At 26.5% G+C, this 24,532-nt stretch overlaps 1 protein-coding gene across 3 annotated transcripts; it reads right to left on the bottom strand.

The window, feature by feature from the left end:
- Positions 1 to 171: 171 nt before the first annotated feature.
- Positions 172 to 24,127, bottom strand: LOC111641274 (high affinity copper uptake protein 1-like). 3 transcript variants are annotated; one of them, XM_023387428.1, is made up of 5 exons: positions 23,969 to 24,127; positions 16,594 to 16,894; positions 11,093 to 11,159; positions 5,253 to 5,421; positions 172 to 1,908 (listed from the first exon to the last, which is right to left on the bottom strand). In XM_023387428.1, exons 2-5 carry the CDS (start codon positions 16,873 to 16,875, stop codon positions 1,707 to 1,709), a joined length of 720 nt encoding a protein of 239 aa, XP_023243196.1. In that variant the 5' UTR covers positions 16,876 to 16,894; positions 23,969 to 24,127; the 3' UTR covers positions 172 to 1,706. The 3 variants fall into 3 exon arrangements, with proteins under 3 accessions (XP_023243196.1, XP_023243197.1, XP_023243195.1); XM_023387429.1 differs by lacking the exon at positions 23,969 to 24,127 and adding an exon at positions 22,900 to 23,814; XM_023387427.1 differs by lacking the exons at positions 16,594 to 16,894; positions 23,969 to 24,127 and adding an exon at positions 13,965 to 14,301.
- Between the last annotated feature and the right edge of the window lie 405 nt (positions 24,128 to 24,532).

Here is a 24,532-nt window from a genome sequence, read left to right as displayed (position 1 = left end):
ATAATAATTAAATCAACATTTAAAAAATTTATATATATTTTTTGTGACAAAATTATCTTAAAAAAAATTCTATAAGTAATTTTTAATTTGTGAATTAAAATATTTCAATAATTTTATTGAAGAAAGCAATTCAGTTTTATAATTTCCTATCAAATATTTTTACATCTGATGATGATAACCGAATATTTTATCATTATACTGTTTGCGAAATGAAATTTTAAAATAAAATTGGGCTTTAAATTTGAAATAATATAGTATTTCAAGTTCAGAAATGTAAAAAAATAATTTCATTCCTGATATTTTGTGTAAAGAATTGTGCACGCCCATTGTCATATTGCAACGGCCGGACGACCAAGGCAGTTACGGCATCGAGCGACTGCTCCGCGGGATTTGATGTCGAATCTGGGAGAGCATTTAAATTTAACTTGTCAGATTTGGATTATTCGGATATAAACCAAATATTTAATAACCTAAAACATATCTATATCAACATTAGTTTATAATACCATAAAATGGTAGCTTAACTGCCTAATTTTTATACCAAATTCTGTAATTTTATTACCAAATTAGCTTAATTTTAACCAGAATAATGTTGTTTTAGATATGTTTGGAGCATTCATTATTTTTTAAAAAGTCTGTAATAAAATTCTATTAAAAATATTTAAAATGATGTTTAATTGATAAATTTATTTAAACTAAAATTAACGCTAATTATAATCTAACAATTTTTCCTTCAAAAGTCTGTTTAAAAGTATTGGTATGTCTTAAATATAAATCAATTATGGATGTAATTCAATTTTCCATAAATTTTATAAGATAATTCACAGTTAGTCTATGTTTTAAAGCATTTTATCTAATCTAAAAAGTGAGGAAGTGAACTCAGACATTCAGTCATCTCATATATATATATTTGCAGCTTTTAAAAACATATTTTTTAATATACACATAACAACATTTACATTAAAATAATGTTGGAATTAATTCAAATACTATATTAAATCAATTATCACTAACCCAAAGGAATGCAATAATAAAAGATAGAGGATAACTTACAGTTTTATATTTATATACAATATATAAAATTCATTTATTTATTTCTTCTATAGGGAAGAATTTATAAAGTAATAATATATTTTGTAAATTTCATCCTTGAATTTACAAATAATAAATTGTGTGTTTGGAAATTCCTTTTGATGTTAGAAGGAAAATTTTTAGAATTCATAAAGTAAATGAGCTAAATTTGAATTCAATATCTGGTCACATATTAATATATAATCAGATATTTTTTTTTCCCTTACGCCATTAAATTACAGATATATCTCAAGACAAATGCTTAATTAAGCATATAAGTCCGTACGTACAACATAAAATATTCATAAATGATACTAATAGTATTTTCAATTTTTGAGATTCTACTTTAAAGCTAACGACTAAAACTTATATTAGTAAAATATTCCTTTTTTTTTTTTCCTTTGAAAAAGTCAGTTAAGATTCTATCATTTTAACTGCATTCTGATAAAATGGAATAATTTTTTATATTATTACAAAATAAGGTTCTATTTATAACATTGTACATTTTTTTTTTAAATTTTGTATGCTCGTAAAATAATTATTAAAAAAAAAATTTCAAAAAATTATTTGTTAAAACTATTTTAACAACTTTTCTCAAAAATGATATATTTTCGAATTTAAATTTACATTCTTTGTTAATGACAGTGTTCCGTTACGTCGACCACGGTGGCCTTTCTCCAGCCAAATAGAAAATACCCGGCTCCTGCACCCAGTGCGACGGCCATGCATAACCACACGTTGTATGTCATAAATATTAACATCAAAAAATAGCTAGTGACCATTTGAACAACGTGGAGAATTGTTTGAATTCCATGCGGCCAACTTATCATACGGTTCCTGGAAGATACAATGCATTAGATAATTTTCTTAAATATTTAAAAATAAAANTAGTATAATTTATATAATTACAATTATTAATTGGTAAGATTTATTTTAATAACATCAGAATGCTTTGATGGAGGACTCCCATTATACCATTCCTTTTGAATAATCTTATTTTGTCAGCTGAAAAATTAGCATTTAATATCAAATTATGTTTTTGTTCATAACAATTCTGATTTTAATATTTTGTTATTAAATATGTATATACTAATTAGTTAAATATATTTTTCTTACTTAAAAATTTATAATTAAGACCTAATGAAATATACTTAAACATAATTTTAAACTTAATGATATTTTTTCCATCTCTGCATTAATTTTGATAATAATCAATTAAACTGCACCATTTAACTAATTTGTATGCAAATGAATAGATGTTATATTTGTGCTCCTTAAGATTCTTGGATAACCAATCAAGCATCTTAAGGAGCACAAATACAACATCCGGCAAGGGAAAAATCACCACAGCCCTATCAATATTTTACATCAGAAGAAGGGATCATTCTTCTATTCCAGCAAGTCTCCATGTTAAAAACATCCATATGTGGGGATATATCCAAGAGATGGAAGCACTGAAAGTTTCAAAGCATACAAGGAAGGGAGCTTCATTAATAACAAAGAAGAAAAAATGATCTCGAAAGCATGGCAAACATGCTTTGATACCACATTATAAGCTCCACATTGAGGAATTCCGTAATGTGCCTGATGGCAAAAATTTTACAAGTCATTCGATTCCAAACGAAAATTAAAAGAACATTCTAGTATTCCAAATTCATGACAGATTAGTGATAATTTATACAGATAAAGAGTAAATCAATAAGATTAAGTATAAATCAAAAAGTGCAATGCAGTACTTCTCTGCCACTCAATTATATAGAATATTTGTGTTCAGAAAAAAATTTCCAGTAAAGTTTTAAAGACAAATTTCAGCAAAAAGAAAAACGTACTTATAATCTGTGTTTACATTTATAATGAGTTTGAAGTATTCCCACTTCCTCAGCAGTTTACTTACAACTAAAATTAAACAGCAAAACACTTGCTGAGCTTACTGTTTAATTTAATATTCAAGTTTGAAGTAGTAATGAAATGTTTTATGATACTATTTACCATTATTAACAATATCAAGTTTTTATAAAGGATTTTGAATCAATGCTTTTTGTACCAACTCCACAACTCTGTTAACAAACAGATTTATCTTAAATTAATTGCTGTCTGCTTTCACCAATAACTAATAATACGTTACTGATTAACAAACTATTTTATGTTAATGTTAACTGACTATATGCTTGATAATACTTATGCCACAATTTTTGAGTATGAAATAAAAGCATCGATAAATAATAAGCTCTTAATAATAATATTTGTCTTACTGTGTTGTTATTATTAAGTTTAAACAGTCATTTTAAACAATCGAATAACTGAAATTATATAATCTATGTTAAAAAGGTAGACCATCTGAATGATAACAAAAATACAGTAAGATTAATTCAATCTGTGGTCTGTTATAAAAGGGAAAATTTTTTATCAAATTTAAATAATTTTTAATTAAATAAGATCTTTATTTTATAAGATCTTCATTCTTCTATCTTATCAAATTTAAGACATTTAACATTATATGTATTGTGTCAATTGTGTCATTGCTATTCTGTAGAAACTAAAAGTTTTTCTCTTTATATAAATTGAATTTCATTACATCATGATCAGTCGAAATTAACTTAAAACAGATCGTAACTTTCATTATATTTATCAAAAACAATTGTAATCATGACAAATATAATTTATATTCAGAATATTTGTAAGTTTTTCTTCTTTGAAATAATCAAACAAACTATGCAATTACAAAAAAAAACAAGCAAAAATTCGATTTAACTAATTGTTAAACAAATTTTAATCCATTTTCAAGGGTCATCTTCAGGTCGAATTTTTGCTGGTTTGTTGGTAATATCATAGTTTGTTTATCATGGTGGTTATTTTGAAATAATTGGCTTTTCTAATACTTATTTAATTTCAATTGATCTATATTGTTTTAACTGGCAATTTTATGCCTTAACCAGTTTCATTTAAATGAAAGCAACCCATTCAGGCCCATGCACAGGATATTTAAAGGATGGGGTTTTAAAAAGAGCACATTATTTTTTGAATTTGTTAATTCTTTCCAAATGGAAGTTAAATCCCCAAAATTCCATAAACATAGCCATGAACTTAGTGTTATGTCTTATTTTCCAGTTTAAGGATTCTTAAGAGAAACAAATTTTTAGTTGTCTGACTGACAAATAAAGATAATTAGCTGATATTAGTGTCATCTGCTGAGTGTTTTTGAAATGTTATTTTTATTTAATAACAAAAGTATTTTCAAACGCACAATTTTTATTCTAAAAAATTAAATCTATTTACTACTTCAAAAAACTAAAAAAATTAAATTACAAAATGATGTCATTTATCTAATTAATTAGCATAAAATACAATTATTTTCATGTTTATTTCAAACTTAAACTGGTTTACATTATAATAATAAAGTATCAAATTTGACTTTAATTATAAAACTTTTAATAATACAAGGAATATTCAAAAAGTTCCAGTTATGGGTCAAAACATGAAATCATGGTAAAAAATATAAAGAAATTTATTTAATATTAATATTTTTCAAAATATTTGCCCTAAATTTTGACATGCTTTCTCTAACTAAAGTAACATTTAGAAAAATCAGTGCCTCTTTCAGGAATTACAAAGCATTCTTCAATTCATTTTGTACGAGTTCTATTGATTCAAACTTCCTTTTTTAAAATTAGGAATGCTGGTCTGAAATCACCGTAATCCCTTGATCTAGTTGCTAATGACTTTTTCCTTTATTAAAGTTGAAAACGAAACTTTAAAAAGAAAATAGCTTGATTCAAAGCAAACCAAAGAAGCTACTTTTTCTAAGTGTATTGAAGAACTTGATGATTATGAAAAATATTACATAAATTTCTTCATATTTTAACACGCTTTGATTTTTTGATCCATTCTTGGAACTTTCTGAACACAACTTGTAGCAAATTTATTTGACTTTCAGCAGAACTCATTGCAATAGTGATTACAATTATTATTATTATTTTTAAATACATTTAATAAACAGCATCATTCCTTTTACGTTTAGGCGTTTAAATATATGATTTTAAAAATTTATTTAAACTGAAAATGAAGCTAAAGAGTCTTGAAAATGTTTCCCAATTAAAAGTTGAGGTCTTAAATATTTAATTTTATTTAAATGAAGTTAATTAATTTGTTATGAGCTAAGAGTTAACTGAGTTAATTCTTACCTAGCTATTTTATGAATTTCAGTCATTGTTTTTCCATCTTGTCCAGTGACAGATATTGTTGTGTATTGAAGAGAAGAAAAATATTGTTTAAATAAAAATTCTCTGAAGAATTTCAGACCTTCATATAACATTGCCAACAAAAATATTCCAATTATTGAACCGACAAGACCTGAAAAATTAAAGGAATAAATCAAAAAGTGAATGAATTGTTTTGGATATTATTTAATTTTTTATATAAGATGTGATTAGAGAATAAAAATATTTAACATAAATCTTATTATAAATTTTTAAAATGTGTGTAAAATATATTAAATAAATGAAAATGAATCACATACTATATTTAATTTCAAGTAAACTTTAGATATGTTTGAAAACTTTATGATATTAATATGCAATTTACACAACGTAATCAATATATCATCATTAAGTGTAAGTTAAAAGATTAAAAGTTAAAAATAAAAACATCCAAATCCAAATTAAAGCCAAACAATTGTCAATTATATTGGACTATATTACTACTATTATTNAAATTCAATAATTTAAAATGCAGAATTCCAATATAAAAAAAAAGTCAAAAATATTTATGTAATTATATTTAGCTATTTATTTATTGCGATTATTTCATAATATTTTATAAATAACTTGACTAAAAACAAATTTATTTTATTTACTGCAAATGTGTAGTGAATGAATGAGAATTATATTTTAAAATAGGCATTATTTATGATATGATATATCAAATATTTACAGAATTTTATAAACATTTGATTAGATTTAAATTCATACTTCAAAATTTTATAAAAATATCTTAAGTTTACCATCATGTGTCCATTTGGACTGCCATGATCATGAACAATCGTATCGTGGATATGATCCAAAGATGCAGTAGTCAAAGATCCGGCCGTATCGTGATGAACGTGTTTGGCTGGATCCGAAACTTCTTTATCCATATGATGTATGCTGTGATTCATAGCTGTCATAACAGATTCTAATAACGTTGCTGCCGTCGTCATTATAGAAGGCATTGTCGTATCATTGATAGTCGTATGAGACGTATGACCCATATGTCCGTGTCCATGTCCGTGATGGTGATCACCCATAATTATAAATTTAAGATATCTGTAAAAATAAATAGTTTAAATTAGTTTGAAATTAATATTTTACATTTAATTGCAATATTTTCAAAAATTAGTAGTTCTAAAATTACATTTGCAAATCATTATTATGTATTAAAAAAAATGAGTTTAGTATGATACTTTTGATTTTAAAATACATTAATTTATTTTCATTGCAATTCAATAATTCTGGTTTTAAATTTCTACAATTTGATATATTACAAATAATTCAAATATATTATCTTACTTCTTTGTTAGCTGTAAATATTTATGTTAATACCTCCTTACAGGGCAAAGCTGTATAAATAACATTAATACTTTATAAGCTACTTTTAGGTTTATAAGTAAAATGCAGAGATGCTTATTGCTTTAGAAACATTAAAAATAGCTTTACTTTACATGTTTGTATGTAACATTATCATTTTATTTATTTCTTTGTACTGTTGACCTTCAATATAACAGATTAATTAGAAGAAGCAATGGTTTGATAATGGCAATTGTCTTCTTATCTGAAGATGTCACGATCAACTACAAAACAAACTTTATATGAGATATGATAAGAAAAACAAGCAGTTTATATTGTGATAAATACATATAAAGCAACACAACACTTCCAAGCTGCTGGCACAATGTCTAGCAGATATTCTGCACACTAAGTGACTCACAGAGTGAGTCGATAGTAATAATCACTAACAGAGCAATTATATCTATAGAAATATTAAATTAAAAAAATCTTTAACACTCAAATTATAAGAAAATTAAACTTAATGAAATCATTTGAGCCTTAAGACTCATTTTTGGTATGTAAATTCTTGTTTGCTTTTTAAAAAAATGTGTTTTACATTTCTGAAAATGAAATCTAAGAACTCTCAAATCTTTCTGGTTTAAGTATTTAAAAAGTTCATTCCAATAAATTTTCTTATTTCAAAATGTTTGAATAATAAACAGTGATATTTATATCCATTGCTAAACTTTATACTTTAAATATTTTATGTAATAGTATATAATTCTAAATCACTTAACACTATTCATTGAAATACAACTCTTCTAATTCATTTATTTAAAACACAAAATAATTACGAAATAAAAAAATCTAATATCATATATTCAACTCATAAAAGGATTTTGTTTATTTCTTTGTGTTTTCACTTCAAAAACATTCATTTTCAGATGTTCTCGGATTGTAAATTCAAACGGAATACTTTTAAAAGACTTTTCGGTTTGAATTTGTAATCCGAGAATGTCTGAAGAGGAGATGTTTTGGCTTTGAAAACATAGAAAATAAATTACTGTTTGCTATGATTTCAAAATGCAAAGTTCGCTTTGAAAACATTATTGAGAAATAAATAAAAGATTTCTTTAAGAAAACTGCAACAAAAAAAATTTTAATGGAAACTTACTCCATCATATAGCAGACTTTTGGCTTTATGCACGTCCCTAACCCAAATTAGTCTGTTAAATCGAGATTTTTTAAAAAAAATCTTTTTCTAATAAGTTGTTTTTGAGCATCTTCGTGTTTCGTTTTTGTCTTTTAATGTTATCAAATTACTTTTTCACATAACAATTATTATTATTGTGGAATATGTTTTTATTTCTTTATGAATGAAAGTACTATTATGCCTGTTTATTATTATCTTAATCATACTTAATCATCTATTTAATTAATGAATGATTCTACATGATGATTAATTTGAAATTTGAAGAGCAATGAAGCTTTTTAAAGTTTAAAATTTCAATTTTTAAATACAATAGCTTAATTTGAGGATACATATATGTATAGATAGCCAATTGTGTATACATACTGTATGCATAAATAGCCACTTTGAATATTTATATTGAGTGATAAGTTAAAAAAAAANTAAAAAATTCCATGATTTTTTAAAAATTAATATATAAATTTTATTTAAATAAGTAAAAGTCTCACGTTGCATCATAAAATTGAATTTTCTTAAAGAGAGGTGACGGGAAATTCAAAATAATTTAAACAGAATAAATCGCATACTGAGAAGGAGAAATCATTTATTGAGTGTTATTTTGGTCCAGCACAGACCCATTCAAGGTCATTGCATTTCTTCCCATCCCTTCCTGAAACTTACAATGGAAGCAGAAGAGTTTTGGTGGGAAAACAAGTCATCCTTGATGGTGTTTTTGAAAACATGACTTTAACTCTATGGCATTATTTTGGTATACTTCCAAAAAATGTGGACTTCTGAAATTCTGTGGGCCATTTGAAGATGAAAATTTCCAGTTAGAGAGAAGACTTAATCAGATGTTTGGGAGCGTTGGGTATAGGACACAATCACAATCATTTAAGTGTGAATCTGTCTTTGTGTTATTAGAGGAAAGATTAGATTTAAACGAATAAAGTCTTAGTGGCTATCATGAGTCAATATCTATCAGTTCAGCAAAATATTTGCATCAAAGTTGATGTGCTTGGTTTGCTTATGCTATACAACCTGCATCATTTGACATTAGTCATTTTGGGCTTTTCTGATTCCTTTTAAATGTTTCTTTCCAATGATATACATTTCTTACCTTTCTGTTCATATTTCCTTTGAAATTTCTTTGATATGGAAATTTTCTTTGACTCTCACACTTAGCTGCTTATAAGTTTACAAATTCTATTTTATTGGTTATTATTGCTAAATAATATTTTGGTTTAAGTAGGTCCTATCATTCTGTACAAATAAACACCAATTTCAATGTGCTATCTCTTCGCAATCCAAAGTTATACACTGCCCAAATGCTGTGCGACACTGCCATTTTCAGCATTCACGCACAACCACAAACCCCCTTCACAGCTGCACACCCCACTACCCACCAATTTAAATATGAACATAAACCCTCTAGCCAACAAAATTTTAATTGTTAGATTATCATTTATAGTTTACTAGCAGACCCCGCCACGCGTTGTTGTGGCTCAAAATGTATCTATTACAAATGTATAACACTTCCCCATGGGGGGGAATTTTTCGAAAAATCCCTTCTTAGTGTACATTCTGTTGACGTACCCTATTAAGACACAATGAAAAACGCAAAAAACCACATCTAAAATAGTATAATAGATGCCAAGTTCTTCACGGTAAGCCTTAATCCTGTCCCTCTCCCCCGCAGGGGGATATGGAAAAATCCCTTCTTAGTGTATATTCTGTTGATGTACTGATCTGATCTACTTTAGTTCATCCTCACAGAAAAGCATAATGACTCACAGAAAAGCAAACTTACGTACTCGCAGAGTTAGCACCATCTGTTGGACATAAAAGCCTTAATCCTAGATAATCTTTTAATTTATATGAATGTTTAACGGAATAATATACAGTCTATGTCCACCCTGAAGTTCCATTCTAAATATTGGTGAAATAATTTTTTAAATCGGATGAGTAGTTTCGGAGATTAGCTCTTGCATATAAACTTACAAACATTACCTCTTTATAATATTAGTATAGACAAGTTATAAGCATGACAAATCTTGTCATTGTCTTGGTCATTCCAGTTTTCGTACACCCTCTATACCTAACCGAATTTAAAGATGTATTTGGGTCTAAAAGGAGCGAGAGCAACAGATGGATTCTGTGATATTTGTGGATTCCCTGACTTTTTCTGCTAAAAAAATCTTATTCCCTGATTTTCCAGGTCTATACAGAACCTGTAACTAACACTATAACAATGAATTATGTTCATTTTTTATGCATGTAATATAATTTATGGATAAAGAAACATCTTATGATGTAATTATAGTAATCCCATTAAATTAAGAAATTCAAATTTAATGTAAAAATAGGTTATTATTTCACTGAAATGCAATATATATTTTTTTACTTCATGAAAAAACTCAATAAACCAAAGTTATACGAGTACAAAATAAAATATAGCAAGTAAAATTTGAGTAGGAGTACTTTAGTGGGAGTGTTCTAAAAAATTTTGTGGGTCATGAAGTGTTTATTTTTTGAAATTAAATCATCATATTGGAAAAAAATTATACAAGTTAATGGTTTAGGTAAGTTTATTTATTATTACATTATTGTTGGCTATAACTAATATAATATATTAAATACATTTATTAATATTTTTGTATCAGAGCTTAGCTGTTAGATATTAAATGGTGATTCACAACAGAACAAACAGTAATTTCAAGATTAATTTCTACATTTAAAAATGCCATGTTTCGAAATTTACTGTAACATATAAATAGTTCGTAACAATTATAATTCAAGTTTCAAAATGTGGATGAAAATTATGCAAGCTAAAATAATTACAACTAATAACTTATAGTAATTTGACAGTAGTAATTTTACAAAGTTTTACTTATGAATTTCTTTGAAAATGATTGACAAACTATCGGCTGTTTATAAATAAAACAATTTGATAATTAAAATTCTTATGAATATTGGAGTAAAAAGTGGTTAAATAATTAAAATTAATGGAAAACGTCATTCTGGTGTAATCATGTTAAAAACAGATTACTGTTATTGATGTATCTAATTTTACTTGTTCTATTAATATTCTAGCAGTAATGCTATAATTATACTTGTTCTATTTTTTTCATTCCTATTATAGATATTTTCATGTGTATCATATTCTATATTAAAATGGCTTACAATTCAGTACGAAAAAATTTAATTGTATTTTTTACGTTCTTTAAAGTATTTCGTGTACAACAATTATTCAAAAATTACTAAATAATTTATCAACGATATGTTAATTAATTAATATCTAATTTCATACCTCCGACAGTTGTAACTTTCCATTGTTCAAATAATATTGTGACATCTACTCCAGCATGAAAATACATCTAAAAAAAATAATAATAATAATTAAATTTTGATGTTAGTGGTGGTCAAAATAACTTTACAAAGTTTTAAATATTCAAATAGGTATATATAATCAATAGCATAAGTATTATTATGAAGTTATAAAAGAATTAATGTTTTAGATCTGAGGTTTTGACTGGTTATAATATATTTAAATAACTTGATATGCAGTATATAACCAATTAATCATAACACCACATTATTCAAGATGACTTGTGAAGAATATTTAGTCAATAAAGGCAAGAGAATACAGTACAATGCAGTTTGTTTCAGGAATCTCGTCCAAGCAACGTATAGGACTATAAAAAGGACTGTAGAAGTAAGTACAAATTTTAAAAAAGATTTATGATGATTGCAATTAAAATTTCTTTAAACTTAAACTAGGAATATGAAAATAACATTTCGGATTCGATGCAGAGTTAAGGCAAGCATTCAAATGCTTGCCTTAACTCTGCTCTCAATTGCTTTAATCTCTTCAAACTATTCAAGAAGTCTGTTGAGACTGTTGCATACAATAGCTTCAAAGACTTCTTGGTGAGCACTTCCATATTAATTACTTAAAAATGCCAGTAATACATATTTACTAATAATGGGAACACTGAAAATTTGAAATGATATCATACATTTCAATGAATCTATAATAAATAATATGTATCTAAATAATATTTAATAATAAAACATATAACAACTAAATTACACTAAAATTTTAATTATTCAACAATATTAGAACTGGAAATGTGAAGAATTTGAAAACATTCAATGCACTTTGATAGTATAATTTAAACTTCAATTTGGCTAGTTATGATTAATTTCTTGATCTTCTCACTTCTACATTCATCCACAATTACTAAACTTTTTTAAGTGGTGTTGAACTGGTGCAGTGATTAAGAACTACATGAAATAAGGATGATGACAATACAAAATAACGAGGAATAGGCACATTCTGCTGTTATTATCAGATGATTTGTCAGATATGATATACGCCAGCAACAGAAACTAACAGATAATCAAATAACAGATAAAAGAAGTTTTACTGTATCTAATATTTACCTTGTAAATCTAAAAAACTATGATTTAGCAGGCATAAAGGTATTTTATGTCTACTTGTAAACTAGTACTTTCAATCCTATTGTAGGATTACTTTCAGGTTCAACATACATTAAAACTGAATATTACCACCACCTGAATCCTTATTATTTATTATATTTTTGCATATATTCCTCTCCAAATTATGCATAATTGTTCCTGCTTTGCATTATCAAGTTCTTGTCTGAATATTTCTGGACACTCTTTTATTATCTGTCTAGACATCAATGATATTATTAAAAATATAGAACAATTATTTTTTCCAGACTTGCCCCATTTTAAGAATTATAAAAAATTACTCTATATTCTGTTAAGTCTATTAGTTATTGTAGTTAGTCTACTATTTCCTTGTTATCTAGGCATTTTTTTTATTTGTTTCACTCAAATTATGAATGAATTATTTATTATTTAAATTTAAACAAATAAACATCAACTAGACAAATCATTAGATATTTAAATTATGAAAACAATTTAGCAATATACGTAGAAAAAATTTGAATATAATCAAAGAAAAACTTCTAAGCACCAATTAAAACTCATGTTAAAAAGAAAACTACACTTTGTTGGAACTAACTTTTAAAATCCAAGCACACTTGCGCCATTCTGGCTCATCTTTAGGAGCATGTTTTTCAAGCCATGTTTGAAATGATTTAACTCTTTTAAATTAATTAATTAGAGGTATAATCCTTTCTTTAATGTTTAACTCGAAACAATATTTCATGAATTTCCTTCCGAGCATTTACGAGAGATAAACACACAATCTTCTAATATTCAATCAATTTAATCACAGAAGCTGGTTTTCATCTTAAATTGGTTTAAAGTTATTCTAGCATTACATGTATAGTTAATATTTTAACCATATATTACTGTATTACTGCAGTAATNTTGTTTTAAATTTCGGGTGAACTCTTTTAAAAAGAGAATATAATTGGATTGTAATAGTTTATTAATGTTTTTAAAAGCCACCTTATCGAAGTCACAAAAATAACAACTTCCAATCGCAACCTTCTAAGTACTTTCAGAACGATTAAATCTATCTTCAAAGCAACTTATTAATAAAAAAAAAAACACTTCTTAAAATAAAAATTATAAGACATAATTACACGTTTCATCAGTCTAAAAGTACTCGGAAGATAACTTTGGTCGAAAGTTATTTTTGTGACCAATAAAGTAGTTTTTTGTGGATTTGTAGAATGTCAAAATATTACTTATTGAATTTTAATAGTTTTATTGTAATAAGTTCTTTTAATGTATTCTAAATAATGCAACTTTAATAGAAAATTTTAGACAATACTCCAGATTTAAGAAACACTTTGAATCTAAGACGCACCAAGTTCAGAAACGTACGAAAAAGTACATCTCGAATTCAAAGTAATGCAGCGGGTTTTTGAAAATTTGCAATTTAATTTAAATTCAATAATTTAAAATGCAGAATTCCAATATAAAAAAAAAGTCAAAAATATTTATGTAATTATATTTAGCTATTTATTTATTGCGATTATTTCATAATATTTTATAAATAACTTGACTAAAAACAAATTTATTTTATTTACTGCAAATGTGTAGTGAATGAATGAGAATTATATTTTAAAATAGGCATTATTTATGATGTGATATATCAAATATTTACAGAATTTTATAAACATTTGATTAGATTTAAATTCATACTTCAAAATTTTATAAAAATATCTTAAGTTTACCATCATGTGTCCATTTGGACTGCCATGATCATGAACAATCGTATCGTGGATATGATCCAAAGATGCAGTAGTCAAAGATCCGGCCGTATCGTGATGAACGTGTTTGGCTGGATCCGAAACTTCTTTATCCATATGATGTATGCTGTGATTCATAGCTGTCATAACAGATTCTAATAACGTTGCTGCCGTCGTCATTATAGAAGGCATTGTCGTATCATTGATAGTCGTATGAGACGTATGACCCATATGTCCGTGTCCATGTCCGTGATGGTGATCACCCATAATTATAAATTTAAGATATCTGTAAAAATAAATAGTTTAAATTAGTTTGAAATTAATATTTTACGTTTAATTGCAATATTTTCAAAAATTAGTAGTTCTAAAATTACATTTGCAAATCATTATTATGTATTAAAAAAAATGAGTTTAGTATGATACTTTTGATTTTAAAATACATTAATTTATTTTCATTGCAATTCAATAATTCTGGTTTTAAATTTCTACAATTTGATATATTACAAATAATTCAAATATATTATCTTACTTCTTTGTTAGCTGTAAATATTTATGTTAATACCTCCTTACAGGGCAAAGCTGTATAAATAACATTAATACTTTATAAGCTACTTTTAGGTTTATAAGTAAAATGCAGAGATGCTTATTGCTTTAGAAACATTAAAAATAGCTTTACTTTACATGTTTGTATGTAACATTATCATTTTATTTATTTCTTTGTACTGTTGACCTTCAATATAACAGATTAATTAGAAGAAGCAATGGTTTGATAATGGCAATTGTCTTCTTATCTGAAGATGTCACGATCAACTACAAAACAAACTTTAAAACGACGAAAGCTTTATGTAAATGATTCTGTATATTTTTTGTGATTCAAATGTATGTACTAATGCCAAATTGTTCAATATTTACTATAACCGTCATTAAAAAAAATTATGATATTTTAAAATAAGAAATTATAACGTAGTAAAATACTAAAAACTTTCACTTTACTTCTGAACTGTTGATTTTACAAAACAATTTCTATAATTTAATAAAAAAGTAAATTTTGGAATATATCTGCGATAAAAATAGACAAAATTTGAAGAAATACTCTATATTCTGTGTCTAATAAAGTATATATATAAATATATTCGAGAAAACAAAATTAAATTCTGAAAAACTGTGTTTACGTATATTTATGCCCAGATATGTATAGCAAATAAATATTTACAGAAATCACATTATAGTTGTTTTTGTATAAACTTTGTTATCTAACATTGTAGATAATTTTGATAGCATTCAAGTTTCTGTAATAAATCATATCAACATTAAAGTTTTGTTATAAAAATTAAGACTTTTCGTAGATAAATAAATAAAAATCTCATAGACAATAATAATCTTTTCCTTTTTCTGTCAATCACTCAATTTAATCAGATCGCATATAGGATATCCTTCATTACTAACTTGACAGATTTAATTTTTATATCTCATGACTTGCATTTTGAAAAGTAAATTGAAATTATTCATTTACAAACATTCATTTTTAAATTTTAAACCAATTCTTGAATGAATTTAACAACTTTATAATAGATGCACTTGATTTAAAACTTTTTATTCTACATTTCTTTCGAAGTTTTTGAATATTTACTTATGTTTTGATCCCGGGAAGCAATCTTAACTCTATAACTCAAATTAAAATTCATTCAATGTATAAACTTTCAAATTATTATTATTTCTATTATTAATTTTAAAATGATAAGAATCCAAAATTCATGTACGTTAACTAACGATTTAATATAATTAAAATATATAACACGTTGTTTTAAATTTCGGGTGAACTCTTTTAAAAAGAGAATATAATTGGATTGTAATAGTTTATTAATGTTTTTAAAAGCCACCTTATCGAAGTCACAAAAATAACAACTTCCAATCGCAACCTTCTAAGTACTTTCAGAACGATTAAATCTATCTTCAAAGCAACTTATTAATAAAAAAAAAAACACTTCTTAAAATAAAAATTATAAGACATAATTACACGTTTCATCAGTCTAAAAGTACTCGGAAGATAACTTTGGTCGAAAGTTATTTTTGTGACCAATAAAGTAGTTTTTTGTGGATTTGTAGAATGTCAAAATATTACTTATTGAATTTTAATAGTTTTATTGTAATAAGTTCTTTTAATGTATTCTAAATAATGCAACTTTAATAGAAAATTTTAGACAATACTCCAGATTTAAGAAACACTTTGAATCTAAGACGCACCAAGTTCAGAAACGTACGAAAAAGTACATCTCGAATTCAAAGTAATGCAGCGGGTTTTTGAAAATTTGCAATTTAATTTAAATTCAATAATTTAAAATGCAGAATTCCAATATAAAAAAAAAGTCAAAAATATTTATGTAATTATATTTAGCTATTTATTTATTGCGATTATTTCATAATATTTTATAAATAACTTGACTAAAAACAAATTTATTTTATTTACTGCAAATGTGTAGTGAATGAATGAGAATTATATTTTAAAATAGGCATTATTTATGATGTGATATATCAAATATTTACAGAATTTTATAAACATTTGATTAGATTTAAATTCATACTTCAAAATTTTATAAAAATATCTTAAGTTTACCATCATGTGTCCATTTGGACTGCCATGATCATGAACAATCGTATCGTGGATATGATCCAAAGATGCAGTAGTCAAAGATCCGGCCGTATCGTGATGAACGTGTTTGGCTGGATCCGAAACTTCTTTATCCATATGATGTATGCTGTGATTCATAGCTGTCATAACAGATTCTAATAACGTTGCTGCCGTCGTCATTATAGAAGGCATTGTCGTATCATTGATAGTCGTATGAGACGTATGACCCATATGTCCGTGTCCATGTCCGTGATGGTGATCACCCATAATTATAAATTTAAGATATCTGTAAAAATAAATAGTTTAAATTAGTTTGAAATTAATATTTTACGTTTAATTGCAATATTTTCAAAAATTAGTAGTTCTAAAATTACATTTGCAAATCATTATTATGTATTAAAAAAAATGAGTTTAGTATGATACTTTTGATTTTAAAATACATTAATTTATTTTCATTGCAATTCAATAATTCTGGTTTTAAATTTCTACAATTTGATATATTACAAATAATTCAAATATATTATCTTACTTCTTTGTTAGCTGTAAATATTTATGTTAATACCTCCTTACAGGGCAAAGCTGTATAAATAACATTAATACTTTATAAGCTACTTTTAGGTTTATAAGTAAAATGCAGAGATGCTTATTGCTTTAGAAACATTAAAAATAGCTTTACTTTACATGTTTGTATGTAACATTATCATTTTATTTATTTCTTTGTACTGTTGACCTTCAATATAACAGATTAATTAGAAGAAGCAATGGTTTGATAATGGCAATTGTCTTCTTATCTGAAGATGTCACGATCAACTACAAAACAAACTTTATATGAGATATGATAAGAAAAACAAGCAGTTTATATTGTGATAAATACATATAAAGCAACACAACACTTCCAAGCTGCTGGCACAATGTCTAGCAGATATTCTGCACACTAAGTGACTCACAGAGTGAGTCGATAGTAATAATCACTAACAGAGCAATTATATCTATAGAAATATTAAATTAAAAAAATCTTTAACACTCAAATTATAAGAAAATTAAACTTAATGAAATCATTTGAGCCTTAAGACTCATTTTTGGTATGTAAATTCTTGTTTGCTTTTTAAAAAAATGTGTTTTACATTTCTGAAAATGAAATCTAAGAACTCTCAAATCTTTCTGGTTTAAGTATTTAAAAAGTTCATTCCAATAAATTTTCTTATTTCAAAATGTTTGAATAATAAACAGTGATATTTATATCCATTGCTAAACTTTATACTTTAAATATTTTATGTAATAGTATATAATTCTAAATCACTTAACACTATTCATTGAAATACAACTCTTCTAATTCATTTATTTAAAACACAAAATAATTACGAAATAAAAAAATCTAATATCATATATTCAACTCATAAAAGGATTTTGTTTATTTCTTTGTGTTTTCACTTCAAAAACATTCATTTTCAGATGTTCTCGGATTGTAAATTCAAACGGAATACTTTTAAAAGACTTTTCGGTTTGAATTTGTAATCCGAGAATGTCTGAAGAGGAGATGTTTTGGCTTTGAAAACATAGAAAATAAATTACTGTTTGCTATGATTTCAAAATGCAAAGTTCGCTTTGAAAACATTATTGAGAAATAAATAAAAGATTTCTTTAAGAAAACTGCAACAAAAAAAATTTTAATGGAAACTTACTCCATCATATAACACACTTTTGGCTTTACGCACGTCCCTCACCCAAATTAGTCTGTTAAATTGACATTTTTATATCTTTTTCTAATAAGTTGTTTTCGAGCATCTTCGTGTTTCTTTTTTGTCTTTTAATGTTATCAAATTACTTTTTCACATAACAATTATTATTATTGTGGAATATGTTTTTATTTCTTTATGAATGAAAGTACTATTATGCCTGTTTATTATTATCTTAATCATACTTAATCATCTATTTAATTAATGAATGATTCTACATGATGATTAATTTGAAATTTGAAGAGCAATGAAGCTTTTTAAAGTTTAAAATTTCAATTTTTAAATACAATAGCTTAATTTGAGGATACATATATGTATAGATAGCCAATTGTGTATACATACTGTATGCATAAATAGCCACTTTGAATATTTATATTGAGTGATAAGTTAAAAAAAAAAACAATACAAAAAAATTCACATTACAGTTAATTCATATAGTATATAAATAAATAAGTTAAATAATTATTATAATTAATGTTTTTGATCATTTTAAAACTATTTCTGATTGATTAATTGAAATTTTCTGAATTTTCATTTGTTGTGCCGTCAACTTTACAGTTTATGCACGAACTGATCGTATATTAATTCATACATGAAACAAAGTTAGATACTACTAGGGGTGACTTGTTGGCTCAAAAATGTGCCGTGACCAGATTTAAAAAATTATTTAGATTAATAATAATCAGGATTTTTAACAAATAATAAAACAGCAAGCATAACCTATTTTTGTACAGTTTATTTATTTGTTTATATAGATTTATGGTATTAACCAGAAAAGTTATAAGAATATGATGACAACAAATTTAAGGCATTAAGGCATGTAATTACAGTAAGCATTAGCATCAATAATTTACATTGAAAACTGATAAAAATTTTTAAGAGGCACTTAAATTGAAGTGAAGGTATGATCTTTTACTGAATCGGTAAAAGATATAAATGGAAAGATTGTAAAATGTGTGGCAATGTACGCACTCCCATACATGCAACAATTAAAGAGTGAATCGGGAATAGGATTCGATCAATCATGCTGTTCCTGATGCAAGATAAACTTACACATATTCCATCAAACCGATGGCAACTAGTAGCAATGGCATGCATTTCTACATCTAATATCTTCTTGTGTTATTTTTATCCGAGGGCTGGCCCTAAGTATGATAGATGCAATAATAAATGACAATAACTTAGATGCAATTTTTTTATAACAATAATTTAGATTTTAAAATATAAATAAAAAACTAAATTTGTTAATCGAAATGTTTAATTTTTGTCATTGAATAATTTGATTTAATAACATTATTGGATATTCATCTGCTCCTGGATGTAACACTGAAAATCTAATTCACTCACTGCTATTATTGGTTTATTGACAGCAGTTACCTTTATATAAAATAACTCCTTTATAACAAAGCAATCCATGTCAAACAAAGCAATAGCAAAGGGAAAAAGTATACAAGTACTTTACACTTAATAACTTGAATAGATTAATGTTAAAAAATTAATAGTTTAGGAGTGATTTAAACTAAACAATGTATGTAGAAATCACAATAAACACATTCTATCAAAGAACCTTAATTGAATTCCAATGAGATTTAATCCAAAATAAAACTTTCGGACTAATGCTTTTGATCTATAAATGGAGATCATCAATCATCTTCAAATCCATATATTCAAAGATGGAATGCTTGAATAGAACGATTGATCATTCTATTCAAGCATTCCATCATTGAGTATACCAGTAGCGTGCAGTGACATATGATGATAGGAAGCTGTGTTCCCATAAAAATTATAAAACAAATACTGGAAATGACAAAAATAAACAGTTTATTTAATTTAATTCTAAAATTGATGTTATTTTAGATAAATTGCTTAATTGTGTGTATTTCACAACCTTAGACATGACGAGCCATTCGAAGTAACCATTCATCGTGACAAAAGCCGTTTTGTAAGTGTCACAAGCTTCTATTGGAATGTGCCAATATCCAGAACTAATTCTAAAATATATACATAGACGTGAAAAAAAGATATGAGAACTTGTTTATGAAAATAATCACACAATAAGTTCTTATATCTTTGTTTCGTGTCAATGTATTTATCTTCTTTAATAGACATGTTTATTGCTGTATCATTTCAGTCTTTCAATTGGTGTTGTAAACTCATGTAGAAACCACATTTTGCTATTACTTGAATAGTTTAATATGTCTTTTTTTTTCCCAGCAATATTAGTCCCACTTTTTATACAATTGCTTTTTCTCTTTGACTTTACAGCCAGCTTTTCTACTTATCACCGATTCTCCAAAAGATGATGAATTGGTGATAGATAGGAAAGCTGGCTTTTAAACTGGACTTAGAAATCAACCAAAGACAGACTCTAGATAGTGTAAGAAACAGCACTCAGAAAATTCCGTTACATTTCTAAGCCTCTCGCAGCTTAATTTCGGTGTTCTGATAATACACAAAGAACTATCCATTAATTACATGAACAATTTTTGAGCCTCTCCCCCAGTTGCATACAATGATGTACTTTTAGCAAACCCCCTCCCTCCCTTACACTGTAAATGTAATTAAAAGAATTTTCCTAATAACAAATAAAATCATATAAATAAATCTTGTATACCCAAATCATACTTAAACACAGTAATAAACTTTTAATAATCACGTAATTAGTATCATTAAAATATGACTGATTTGAATAATTTTAAAAAGGAATATTATTTTCTTAATTATTAATAGAGCACAAGCTATTTATACACTATATAAAATATTTTAACAGAGTTTGTATATTAGTTTTTTTACTGAAAATTCTATATACAGTGACACGATTCCATTTTGTTATCTAACTAATCACTCTATATAACAGTACTAATAAGTGACCTATTAAGTTGTTTCTATTAAAAACATATAATTCTTCAAATATAAAAACAAAATTATTCGTGTTAGAAATTATATAGTTTATATAAGATAAAATTATTAAGATAAGATAATAGGTAAAAATTTTAGTAAGAAAGTTCTTTAGAAATTAATTATAGATTTTCAAGAATAAACTTCAAACAAAACACATTAAATTTTTAATTCCTCAACACAAACTCTTATAGAATATGTAAGTTTTAAAAGAGGTTATTGTTTATATAAGAACTGTTAAATGTCTGTAAATGTATCAGAACATAGAAAAGAACTAAAAACATCTCCCTGCAATATGGTAACAAACAGAATGACTTCTAGATTATTTTTAACAGCCTGATTAGCAACTTTTATTCAATTTAGTACAAGTATATCACTGTGTACTTTACACAGTATAAGGAACTACTGAATAAAAATGAAAGAAACTATTAACTGGATTTATCTGGTTGTAAATGTGACATTTAGACATTTCAATTTTTTACTAGAAACAACTGGAGAAAAAACATTCTAGAACATTCGATGTGGATATATAAGTAGAGTAACCAAAAAGTGCTTCATCACATATTTCATTAGAAACAGATGGATCAGCAACGTCTGACAATACGAAACTTTAAGAAGAACACATTCACATGATGTTCTATCACTTCAAAAGTGGCCATTATGCAACAAAAGATTGCAATTTCATATGCAAAATGTTTGTTAAAGCATTCACAACTGAACAAAGGTCAGCCAGCTGTTGCAAATATCAAAAGGCCAATAATGCAGAAGGCAGCAATGATCTATTTGTTTGGCATCATCGTAATGGAGCTGTTTTCAACCATCATCATTGTCACGAAAGAACTCTACTATGAACAACTGTATCATTTGAACACCACACTCAAAGAACTTGTTGAAAAATCGACCATAACAACATGCCAGCACATTACCTTAGACCAAAGATGACCTTAGAGAAGCCGACCAGTCTGGGCTGGGAGGTTCTGCCTCGTTCATCTTACAGTCCAGACTTTGTGCCAACTGACTACAATCTATTTTGTACCCTGCAGAACCATATTGACAATATAGGCTACAGTTCAGTAACAATATCTGGCACTCGCGACTTTCTTCAAAGAAAAACCCCAGTCATTTTACACTCATGAGATAGAAAATTTGCAGCAAAGGTAGCAAAATATGATTGATACTTTTTTTATTATTTGTGGTTTTAGGCCCTTTATCGCTCAATAAGAACACAAAAAGGCCCTAATGTGATTGATACTGATGGTGAATACCCATAAGACTGAACTTTAATCATTATTAAATTAATTTTCAATAGAATTTTTTTTCAAAATGTCTAATTTATCTTTACAATTTGATTTATTATAAAATGCATTCACTCAAAACTGGGTAAACTAGATACAAAGCCATAAAACACCAAAAAAAAAAAATGAACAGATAAAATGTGAAGTGCTAACATTTTTGGCTGTGTTGAAGATGGTATTATTTGATAATATAACTAAATGTCATACACTATTAATTTAGAATTAGAATTCTGAAACCTTCAAATCTTAGAATTAAATATTCTATGATTTGAGGATTTCAGAAATGACTGATCTCAATAAGACTTTTCTATTCATAACTATCAATGTAATGTTATGATTAAACTGTTTTCCAAATCACCTACCTGAAATTTCAAGGAAAAAAAAAAGAGGTGGTGCCGTTTTCACTAGGAAATCTTGAAAAATAATGATTAAAAATTATTTCTGATACTCTTTATAACTCTTACATCAAAAGCAGCTTAATTTCCTGTTTTTACCGAGAAACTATTTTAATTTCTGTTACGTATACTTCAATAATTTCTCTCTTCCTGTATTCAATCTGATAATTTTCTAATTTTATCAACCGTTTTAATGCGCAGGCTTCAAAAATCATTTTTAGTATTTAAATATATAACAGAGTAAGATGTTTATTCTGTACATATAAAAGAACTGCATAAGAATAGAACGTGTAGGAGCAAACATAAAATTCATTATAAAAATATATGCATTAGTGTTCATTCAAAAACGAAACGAGTCGCAGTTTCGATTAAAACCTACAAAGTAGCCGCAGTAGTGCGTATTACATAAAGGATTTTTGAAATGTTTCTATGAATTTTCATTAACCTCCATTGAAAAACAAAGCGTGTCGTCACAATTTAAGTGTTTCCTTTTTATTTTTAAACCAAACTCGTTTACAATATCCTGTGCAGATAACCGAGAGAATTACCTAGAAAAGATTGCAGAATACAATTCTATGACGACAGCAGACAATTTAACCCCGCAATCTTTACAATTGTAACAAATACATCTTTAAAACAAGAAAAAAACAAAAAAAATTAATAAAATTATAAATACGCTTAACTTTTTTCTTCGATCTCCCGCGCGCGGATACTATAAACCGGTACACTTAATGCCAAACAAATGCACCGTTTAAACAGCATAGTTTGATTAAACACCAGTTAAAATTAAATGTTTGTTTATACTTTTAATCAAACTAAACTTTTTTAATGAAGAAAATTATCTTTAAATACTGATAAATGCAGTTAGAGTTCTGAGAAAAAGGTAAATACCCAATTAAAACAGGATATTGTACAGCATATCTATTGTATACATTACTTGCAATCTTGAAAGCAGATGTTATGTGAATCAATGCACAGTATAACAAGATGTAAGTGATAAAATTAATTATACATATATAAATCAATTTAAACTCACCTGTGACTTTTAACGTAGGGAATATACGGAGTGTGTTGTTGTGGATATAAAGCGATAGAATTTCGCCTAAATTGCAGGTTGATTTTAGGATCTAAAGCGGAGCAAAATAAAAACACGACTTACCCAACCAGTTGCACAGAGCAACCTTGTAGTTGTATGAGTACTCACCAGGTGGCAATTTTTCTAATGTGTTATGATGGGAATTTTATGTGTTGAAAAAGTTAATTTGTTTATTTGTAATTAAATATCGTTAAGCAATTTTTATTTTTAAATAAAGTTATTATTGCAATAAGATAATGTTTTTTTTTTTATTTTGTTTTCCCATCAGATGTTAGGCTCCTCTGTTCGACGTGACTTACAATAAGGATCGGGCCTAATAGAAGGGTTTAGGCTCTACACTATAGGGTCTCGAGCCTTTCTTATACAGACTCTAATCAGGATATTTTAAAAATTCGCTTAGATAGTCCTCATAAATATGACTCTGATGGTCGTTTAGAAACACTATATAGCCTCGAAAAAATCTTATATATAAGGTCTTTAGAGGGATCGGGAGTTTATTTTTCT

This window comes from Centruroides sculpturatus, unplaced genomic scaffold (genome assembly GCF_000671375.1).
Source record: "Centruroides sculpturatus isolate CEXI.00-Female unplaced genomic scaffold, Cexi_2.0 scaffold1520, whole genome shotgun sequence".
NCBI lineage: Eukaryota > Metazoa > Arthropoda > Arachnida > Scorpiones > Buthidae > Centruroides > Centruroides sculpturatus.
This window is presented reverse-complemented; position numbering and strand designations above follow the sequence as displayed.

Excerpts from the sequence above, each read along its gene's own strand:
- LOC111641274 (XM_023387428.1), bottom strand. The coding sequence starts at position 16,875 with ATGGGTGATCACCATCACGGACATGGACACGGACATATGGGTCATACG. Across the intron at positions 11,160-16,593 it reads GTCCAAATGGACACATGATG|ATGTATTTTCATGCTGGAGT; the intron begins GTAAACTTAAGA and ends TATTTTTTTTAG. Across the intron at positions 5,422-11,092 it reads GAAAGTTACAACTGTCGGAG|GTCTTGTCGGTTCAATAATT; the intron begins GTATGAAATTAG and ends TTAATTTTTCAG.